This window comes from Oncorhynchus clarkii, unplaced genomic scaffold (assembly GCF_045791955.1).
Source record: "Oncorhynchus clarkii lewisi isolate Uvic-CL-2024 unplaced genomic scaffold, UVic_Ocla_1.0 unplaced_contig_9582_pilon_pilon, whole genome shotgun sequence".
NCBI classification, from domain to species: Eukaryota; Metazoa; Chordata; class Actinopteri; order Salmoniformes; family Salmonidae; genus Oncorhynchus; species Oncorhynchus clarkii.
The window spans coordinates 4,497-15,000 of NW_027259132.1; the positions used below are offsets into that span (position 1 = coordinate 4,497).

The 10,504-nt window shown below is 40.9% G+C and overlaps 1 protein-coding gene across 1 annotated transcript in view; it reads left to right on the forward strand.

Annotated features, from left to right (window-relative positions):
- Positions 1-636: 636 nt before the first annotated feature.
- Positions 637-10,504, forward strand: part of LOC139399579 (cadherin-7-like) — a gene marked incomplete at both ends in the record, with an annotated part of 24,652 nt that continues 14,784 nt past the window's right edge. The window contains 3 exons of the mRNA XM_071144942.1: positions 637-931; positions 7,750-7,869; positions 10,227-10,394. Coding sequence (XP_071001043.1) covers positions 637-931; positions 7,750-7,869; positions 10,227-10,394 — 583 coding nt within the window. The remainder of the gene's footprint in view (positions 932-7,749; positions 7,870-10,226; positions 10,395-10,504) is intronic.

Genomic DNA, 10,504 nt, shown 5'->3' on the forward strand with positions numbered 1-10,504 from the left:
AAGGCACACTTAACTAGCGTGGCTACCACAGCATTCTGCAGTGATACACCATCCCATCTGGTTTGCGCTTAGTGGGACAATCATTTGTTTTTCCACAGGACAATGACCCAACACACCTCCAGGCTGTGTAAGGGCTTTGTGACCAAGAAGGAGAGTGATGGAGTGCTGCATAAGATGACCTGGCCTCCACAATCACCCAACCTCTACCCAATTGAGATGGTTTGTGATGAGTTGGACCACAGAATGAAGGAAAAGCAGCCAATAAGTGATCATTATATGTGGGAACTCCTTCAAGACGGTTGGAAAAGCATTCCAGGTGAAGCTGGTTTTGTGAATGCCAAGACTGTGCAAAGCTGTCATCAAGGCAAACGGTGGCTACTTTGAAGAATCTCAAATCTCAAATTAATTTTTGATTTGTTTAACACTTTTTCTGGTTACTACATGATTCCATATCTGTTATTTCATAGGTTTGATGTCTTCACTATTATTCTACAATGTAGAAAACTGAGTAGGTGTGTCAACTTTTGACTGGTAGTGTATATAGAGAAACTTAATATTGACACTGGTTCCATTTTAAGGTGTCATAATTCTTAAGTAGTTTTGTATTGTATTTTAACCTCTGCTCTTCCCCTGTAGCTGCACTCGGACGTGGACAAGGGTGAAGGGCAGGTGAAGTACGTACTCAACGGAGAGGGAGCTACCTCCATCTTCACCATCGACGAGAACACGGGTGACATCCACGCCACCAAGCGTCTGGACCGCGAGGAGCAGCCTTACTACACGCTCCGGGCTCAGGCCAGGCACCGCCACACCAACCTGCCCGTGGAGCCAGAGTCTGAGTTCGTCATCAAGGTCCAGGATATTAACGACAATGAGCCAAAGTTCCTGGATGGGCCCTACTCAGCCAGGGTCCCCGAGATGTCCCCAGTGGGTGAGTAGCATTAAGTGAAATCATCAACCCAGTGTGCAAAACATGTCAATCAAATCATATCAACCACGTCATGTCAACCTATTTTGCCTGCTGGAAAGGCCTATATCGTGGTGCAGAACATTGATAGGGGGTGACAAGCAATAGACATACACTGTAGTAGAATGGACACTGTAGTAGTATGGACACTGTAGTAGTATGGACACTATAGTAGTATGGACACTGTAGTAATATGGACACTGTAGTAGTATGGACACTATAGTAGTATGGACACTGTAGTAATATGGACACTGTAGTAGTATGGACACTATAGTAGTATGGACACTGTAGTAGTATGGACACTGTAGTAGTATGGACACTATAGTAGTATGGACACTGTAGTAGTATGGACACTATAGTAGTATGGACACTGTAGTAGTATGGACACTGTAGTAGTATGGACACTATAGTAGTATGGACACTATAGTAGTATGGACAGACACTGTAGTAATATGAAGACACAATAGTAGTATCAAGACACTGTAGTAGTATGAGCACACTGTAGGAATATGGACACTGTAGTAGTCTGGTCTCTATAGTAGTATTGCCACTATAGTAGTATAGACACTGTAATAGTATGGACACTGTAGGGGTATGAACAATGTAGTAGTATGGACACTGTAGTAGTATTGACACTGTATTACTATGGGCATTTTGTTAAGATGAAGAAGCTCTAGTAGTATGGACACTGTAGTAAGATGAAGACAATGTAGTAGTATGGACACTGTATTAGTATGGACACTGTATTGGTATGGGCACTGTATTAGTATGGGCACTGTAGTAGTATGGATACTGTAGTAAGATGTAGACAATGTAGTAGTATGGACACTGTCGTATGGACACTGTAGTAATGTGAAGACACTGTATTAGTGTGGACACTGTAGTAGTATGAAGACACTGTAGTAGTATGGACACTGTAGTAGGATGAAGACACTGTAGTAGTATGAACACTGTAGTAGGATGAAGACACTGTAGTAGTATGAAGACACTGTAGTAGGATGAAGATACCGTAGTAGTATGGACACTGTAGTAGTATGAACACTGTAGTAGGATGAAGACACTGTAGTAGTATGGACACTGTAGTAGGATGAAGATACCGTAGTAGTATGGACACTGTAGTAGTGTGATAACACTTTAGTAGTATCAAGACTCTGTGGTAGTATCAAGACACTGTAATAGTATCGGGACACTGCCGTAGGATGAAGACGCTGTAGTAGTATGGACACTTAGTAGTATGAAGACACTGTAGTAGTTTGGACACTGTAGTAGTTTAGACACTATGGTAGTATAAAACACTATAGTATTATGGTCACTAGTAGTGTGAACACTGTAGTGGTATGGATGCTGTAGTACTATGGACACTGCAGTAGTATGAAGACACTATAGTAGTATGAAGACACTGGAGTAGTATGGACACTGTATTGGTATGGACACTGTATTAGTATTGACACTGATGTAGTATGAAGACACTATAGTAGTATCAAGACACTGTAGTAGTATCAAGACACTGTAGTTTTATGGACACTGTAGTTTTATGGACACTGTAATAGTATGGACACTGTAGTGGTATGGATACTAGTAGTATGGACACTGTAGTAGTATGGATACTAGTAGTATGGACACTTTAGCAGGATCGTCACTGTAAGAGTACGACGACACTGTAAGGGGAACAGTGTCCCCTCTGCAAGGGGAACAACTACTTCTAGGTTTCAGAGCGACGAGTGACGTCACCGACTGAAACACTATTAGCACGCACCACCGCTAACTAGCTAGCCATTTCACATCGGCCACACTAGCACCATCTGAGCTAGCCTCCCTCTTTAGCGCGAGAGAAGTGAGTTTGGAAACAACTGAATGTATGCGTCTTGGAAGTAGTTTTCACATACAAACTTTACACTGTATGTCCCAACTCATAACCAAATATGCTTCCCAAAATATAACATGTTCGCTGTGGTAGAACGTTTATTTTGATTGATGATTTTCTGCATTTATCAGAGTGCCATCACGTAGCCTGATCTCAGATGTGTCCATGTAAACAGGATTATTAGGGAAATTGTTATTGTAAAGCATGTAAACGTTTTAATCTAACTATTATATCAATCTGACTATATGCAATAATCACATTATTGTGTGCATGTAACCGCACTGTAGTATGGAGACTTTAGTATGGAGACTTTAGTATGGAGACTGTAGTATGGAGACTGTAGTATGGAGACTTTAGTATGGAGACTAGTATGGAGACTGTAGTATGGAGACTTTAGTATGGAGACTTTAGTATGGAGACTGTAGTATGGAGACTTTAGTATGGAGACTTTAGTATGGAGACTTTAGTATGGAGACTTTAGTATGGAGACTAGTATGGTGACTGTAGTATGGAGACTTTAGTATGGAGACTTTAGTATGGAGACTAGTATGGAGACTAGTATGGAGACTGTAGTATGGAGACTAGTATGGAGACTGTAGTATGGAGACTTTAGTATGGAGACGTTAGTATGGAGACTTTAGTATGGAGACGTTAGTATGGAGACTTTAGTATGGAGACTAGTATGGAGACTGTAGTATGGAGACTTTAGTATGGAGACTTTAGTATGGAGACTAGTATGGAGACTAGTATGGAGACTGTAGTATGGAGACTAGTATGGAGACTGTAGTATGGAGACTTCAGTATGGAGACTTTAGTATGGAGACTTTAGGTTGGAGACTAGTATGGAGACTAGTATGGAGACTAGTATGGAGACTGTAGTATGGAGACTTTAGTATGGAGACTTTAGTATGGAGACTTTAGTATGGAGACTAGTATGGAGACTTTAGTATGGAGACTGTAGTATGGAGACTTTAGTATGGAGACTAGTATGGAGACTATAGTATGGAGACTTTAGTATGGAGACTTTAGTATGGAGACTAGTATGGAGACTTTAGTATAGAGACTTTAGTATGGAGACTTTAGTATGGAGACTGTAGTATGGAGACTGTAGTATGGAGACTAGTATGGAGACTTTAGTATGGAGATTTTAGTATGGAGACTAGCATGGAGACTGTAGTATGGAGACCAGTTTGGAGACTTTAGTATGGAGACTGTAGTATGGAGACTTTAGTATGGAGACTAATATGGAGACTAGTATGGATACTTTAGTATGGAGACTAGTATGGAGACTTTAGTATGGAGACTAGTATGGAGACTTTAGTATGGAGACTAGTATGGAGACTTTAGTATGGAGACTAGTATGGAGACTATAGTATGGAGACTAGTATGGAGACTTTAGTATGGAGACTTTAGTATGGAGACTTGTATGGAGACTTTAGTATGGAGACTAGTATGTAGACTTTAGTATGGAGACTAGTGTGGAGACTTTAGTATGGAGACTAGTATGGAGACTTTAGTATGGAGACTAGTATGGAGACTTTAGTATGGAGACTAGTATGGAGACTTTGGTATGGAGACTAGTATGGATACTTTAGTATGGATACTTTAGTATGGAGACTAGTATGGAGACTAGTATGGAGACTTTAGTATGGAGACTAGTATGGAGACTTTAGTATGGAGACTTTAGTATGGAGGATGTAGTATGGAGACTTTAGTATGGAGACTTTAGTATGGAGACTAGTATTGAGACTTTAGTATGGAGACTAGTATGGAGACTGTAGTATGGAGACTAGTATGGAGACTTTAGTATGGAGACTTTAGTATGGAGACTTTAGTATGGAGACTTTAGTATGGAGACTAGTATGGAGGCTTTAGTATGGAGACTATTATGGAGACTGTAGTATGGAGACTAGTATGGAGACTTTAGTATGGAGACTTTAGTATGGGAGACTAGTATGGAAACTATTATGGAGACTAGTATGAAGACTTTAGTATGGAGACTCTAGTATGGAGACTATAGTATGGAGACTGTAGTATGGAGACTATAGTATGGAGACTGTAGTATGGAGACTATAGTATGGAACTATAGTATGGAGACTATAGTATGGAGACTGTAGTATGGAGACTAGTATGGAGACTTTAGTATGGAGACTATAGTATGGAGACTTTAGTATGGAGACTGTAGTATGGAGACTTTAGTATGGAGACTTTAGTATGGAGACTTTAGTATGGAGGATGTTTTGTTTGACATTCTCAGTAGTTTTGTTTTTCAATTCCTGGCTTATAACATCTGGAGCAAATGTTTTGGCCGCCAGGCCATCGTCCTATAGCCACACCGCTTCGTGATAAGATGAAAAGCCAGTGAGGAACTGGGCAAGCTGCAGTATAATTGGCTCTTTTCTCTCTTGTGATTTTCATTGACAATGGTCCGCTACCCAAATGGCACCCCTATGCCCTAAATACACTGCACTAATTCTGACCAAGGCTCATTAAATGTAGGGCTCTATTTAGAGAATAGGGTGCCATTAGTGTATCACTCCATTGTCAATGAAAATGTCATGAGAAAAGATCCGCTTATATCGAAGCTTGGACTGGTCCTCGCTGGCTTTTCATACATCTTATCTAAAATCGTTAACACCAGATGGGAGATTAATGGAATTTATTAAGAGACAATGATTTGTTTAATCTGGTTATTAGAGGCCAGAGCTTGTTTGTGAGAAAGCCAACCTTTGTGACCAAAGACAAAATGTCTCTCAATATCTCTCTTAAGCCAATTGGACAAACAAGATGGAGAAAGAAACCTGAAATCTGCCTGCTATAGTGTTTTATTTTGTACCTGGGGAAGAGTTACAGGGGAAAGGGGGGGGGGGTGTGAATGAATCAATTGGAATCTGTGGATGATTAGGTGGCCATTATGGTATGAGGGCCAGATTGGGAATTTAGTCAGGACACTGGGGTTAACACCCCTACTCTTACGATAAATGCCATGGGATCTTTTTGACCACAGAGAGTCAGATCTGTTCTCCCATCCAGCTACATCTGGTTTCCCATGCAGCAGCATCTGGTCTCACATCCTTTTTCATATCGTTCCTACTTTCACTCCTTTGTATGAAATTATAAAATGAGTGAGAATTCCTGCTCCTTTAAAAAATTAAAAAATATAAAATGCAGCTTGTGTAGCTGTGCTGTTCTTCAGTGCGGCGTATGTAAACATAATAAATGTTCTGGAACCTTCTCCACGGTTCTGCGCCATGACACCAAATGGGAAAGGTCCCCAAACGTCTTTATGGACTTTTTACAACCGAGAACATTTAACTATAATTTCTCTTTTGAGCCAAAGAGTCATAAATACTGCTTAAATGAGGGATCTGGCGGGTTCTATTACCGTAAAAGTAATATATGTTTCCCCAAAATGTGAGAGCTTTAATGTTCTCTTTTAAGTGCCACCAAAGTACCAGAGTGGTGACGTCTCTATAGCCCTTATGAAAGAAATATGTTCAAATCACAATTGGCCGGCGAAGGTGAAACACATAAAAATAAAAAATAAAAAGTTGTGACCGAGGAAAAAAAAGAAGACTAGAAACATCCAGAACTTGAGTTTTGCCTTCATAGACAGCTGACGTTCATAGACAGCAGTTGAATTGAACGTGGTGAAAGAACAACAACAAAAGGAAGAGGTGGTCTTTTCAATCACAAGTTGAAACAAACAAAAGGGGAAAATGATTTCACTCAATCCAAGGGTAAAGATACCTTTGCTCTACCAATACATGTGAAGAGTGACTATACCTGGCTGAAAGGGTCCCATTTTGACTGAATTGATTGTGCTGAAGAATTACGAGGCTAGTTGAATCACCCAAGTAGTGATTGGTTGACATTTTATATGCCGATATTGTATTTTAGAGAATACACCATTTTCTTGGTGTGTGTGTGTGCGTGTGTGTGCGTGCGTGCGTGCGTGCGTGCGCGTGCGCGCGCGTGTGTGTGTGTGTGTGTGTGTGTGTGTGCGTGTGTGTGTGTGTGTGTGTGTGTGTGTGTGTGTGCGTGTGCGTGTGTGTGTGTGTGTGTGTGTGTGTGTGTGTGCGTGTGTGTGTGTGTGTGTGTGCGTGTGTGTGTGTGTATACCAACACAAATGGTGAAACATATGCATGCAATCAAAACTCACAGCTGTACGTCTGTGGTTGCTTTCATGTGGGCTGGCTTGAAAGTTATTGTTTTTCACATGGCGGAAATGATCAACTCACAAAACAACTTTAATGAGCATTCCAGTTGTTTTAATTTGGATCATGTCCCAAAAGTTAATGGAGCATAAGCAGTCTCTATCACAATTTATGACATTACCAAAGTAATGGGTAGGAACAGTTTGAATTCCATATAAAGGCAAGACAAGCTCTAGCCTACCCCAAGCAATTGCTACAGCCCTACTGTACTCTATGGAACAATTTTCTTATAAACGGGGAACACGTTGGCCTTTGATGTTGATTTAGGGTTGCAATATTCTGGTAACTTTCCCCCCCAAAATCCCCAGTTTTACAGAAATCCTGGTTGGAGGATACCGGATTTCCTGCTCATTCTCTTTTGATTCCGGGAATCTTCCCGACTGGATTCCATTCATCAAAACTGCATGATGTGTTGATAATTTGAATCAGCTGTGTAGTGTTAGGGCAAAAACAAAAATGTGGACCCCTTTGTGTCCACCGGGATCAGGATTAAGAAACACAGGTGGTTAAACACCAGTATCTAACCGGGTCTTCATGAGATCAAATCCTGGTCTACAGCTACTCTGACTCAAATATTCCCCCCCGAATTTCTCTGTCCGGTCGGTTCAACTTGGACTCTCAAATACAAAAATAAAAAAAGGAAAAGGCTCTAAAAACAAACAACAACAAAACATTTGTGACTGAATTATTTCTTATTGCAGGTACATCTGTGGTGACGGTGGTGGCGACTGATGCGGACGACCCCACGTATGGAAACAGTGCCAGGGTGGTCTACAGTATCCTTGAGGGCCAGCCCTACTTCTCCGTGGAACCAAGAACAGGTCAGCAATACATCACATCACAGTGGTGTGTACTATCAAAAAAAACAGGCTCTTTGCTCTCTCCTGTCGTTTATACAGTATTTATACACCAGCGGGGTTGTATTTTTTATTTTTTATTTTTTTATAGATTCCAAACTGTGAAATATGAGAGATATTGGAGAATTCTGACATTATGTTACACAGCAAAGTCAAGTTTTATTTTAGAGCGTTTTTTTCTTTCTTCGTGTTTTGTCAATCTTCAGTTTATAGATTAAAAGCACGACGGAGTGTTTCCTCACATTGCCGATGACGTTTTGTCCCGTCGTGGCGGAAGACGTCGCGTTTTGAATCAACGCTCATTCATTTAGAATTGTGTAGCTGGATCTGGCCCCTGGTGCCAGTTTTTTGATCAAGTTGTCCCTCAACACACCACTTCAGCTGGCAACACAGCGTCTGATTGAGGCGGATGTAAAAACCTTAAATGCAATCAACGTGTTTTTCATTACCGTGCTCTTTTCATCACATTGTAATGTAGCCTCGTCATCGGTTAAGACAACAAGTCTCTTGATTAAGTGTTCTTGAGAACCTGTTGCTACAGTCTAGTAAGAGTCAGAAGGGAAGGGAAAAGGGGAGGGAGGCTTTTGATTTGAACTCAGTGACTTTGATTCAGAGGAATAACTAAATATATTTTGAATGACGGGAATGTGAAACAGATGGCGCTTAAGTGAACAAAAAAGTGAATTATGATGAATCCGTGTTAGATTGTGTGTAGAAAACTCTCTGGGAGAGATTTTAGAAGAAGTCATTTCTCTGCATCTAGATGATCTGAAAATACAGTGTTATTAGAGGAATATACTGTTTTCCACTTGGATTTCTGTAAAGCTCTTTGTGGTTTTAGGCTGGGTATCTGTAAAGCTCTTTGGTTTTAGTCTGGGTACCTGTAAAGCTCTTCATGGTTTTAGGCTGGGTATCTGTAAAGCTCTTCATGGTTTTAGGCTGGGTATTTGTAAAGCTCTTTATTGTTTTAGGCTGGGTATCTGTAAAGCTCTTCATGGTTTTAGACTGGGTATCTGTAAAGCTCTTCATGGTTTTAGGCTGGGTTTCTGTAAAGCTCTTCATGGTTTTAGACTGGGTTTCTGTAAAGCTCTTCATGGTTTTAGGCTGGGTTTCTGTAAAGCTCTTCATGGTTTTAGACTGGGTTTCTGTAAAGCTCTTCATGGTTTTAGACTGGGTATCTGTAAAGCTCTTCATGGTTTTAGACTGGGTTTCTGTAAAGCGCTTTGGTTTTAGACTGGGTATCTGTAAAGCTCTTCATGGTTTTAGACTAGGTACCTGTAAAGCTCTTCATGGTTTTAGACTGGGTTTCTGTAAAGTTCTTCATGGTTTTAGACTGGGCTTCTGTAAAGCCCTTCATGGTTTTAGACTGGGTATCTGTAAAGCTCTTCATGGTTTTAGACTGTGTTTCTGTAAAGCTCTTCATGGTTTTAGACTGGGTATCTGTAAAGCTCTTCATGGTTTTAGACTGGGTACCTGTAAAGCTCTTCATGGTTTTAGACTGGGTTTCTGTAAAGCGCTTTGGTTTTAGGCTGGGTACCTGTAAAGCTCTTCATGGTTTTAGTCTGGGTATCTGTAAAGCTCTTCATGGTTTTAGGCTGGGTATCTGTAAAGCTCTTTGTGGCAACTGCTGATGGAAAAATGGCTTTATAGATACATTTGATTGATACAACTCAAACTATGGTTATGATGGTTCTCCTGATGTTAGTGTTAGGGAGTTAAAAGCCTCTCCTCTGCCATCAAAGACGGTGTTTACAACCTATTGTAATGCGTTGCCTCTCATTACATCAGATGCATGAACCAGAGCGCTGACCATGGGCGCCGGGGTCAAACTGTAGTTCCTGAGTTATGGAGCATTCTAGAATACAGCAACATGGGCATTGCCATACCAGGGAGAAAGTATTCCCAGCGAGCATTAGTGGTTGCAATGTCATCGTTATGACGTCTTTTATGATGTTGTGGTCAGGTTGTGTACTGGCTGTTTAAGGATGTTTTATTAATGTCGTTTCATCAACAATAAAAAAATATGTTGTAATCTAATGATCCGACAAGATAAAAACCTAAATATGACGGCTTTTAGATGGTGTCTTAATTTCACAAATCTCGCAAACTTAGCCCGCTGTGTTGGTGGTTGTGGAATTTGTCTATTTTCCCCCTTATATGTATCATCTTATAATGAATCTGAGTAATTAATGAATCCGTTGATTCAAGCCGGGTGAAAAATTGCCACATAGAAGACATAACAGAAATTGATTCATAAAACATACCAAGTTGTACTATAAATGAATGTCCTAAGTAAAGTGTTACTCAATCTTTCTTTGCAGGCGTGGTCAGGACGGCTCTGCCCAACATGGACCGCGAGGCTAGGGAACAGTATCTGCTCGTCATCCAGGCCAAGGACATGGTGGGTCAGATGGGAGGACTCTCCGGGACCACCTCTGTCACGGTGACGCTCACTGACGTCAACGACAACCCACCACACTTCTCTCGCAGTAAGAGCCTCTTTACTTTCTCATGGTCAGTTAGCCCTAAACCCAACACCGCTATACACATCTCAAGGAACCATGGAACCTTGTTGGTTACAACTTGATGTTATTGGGGT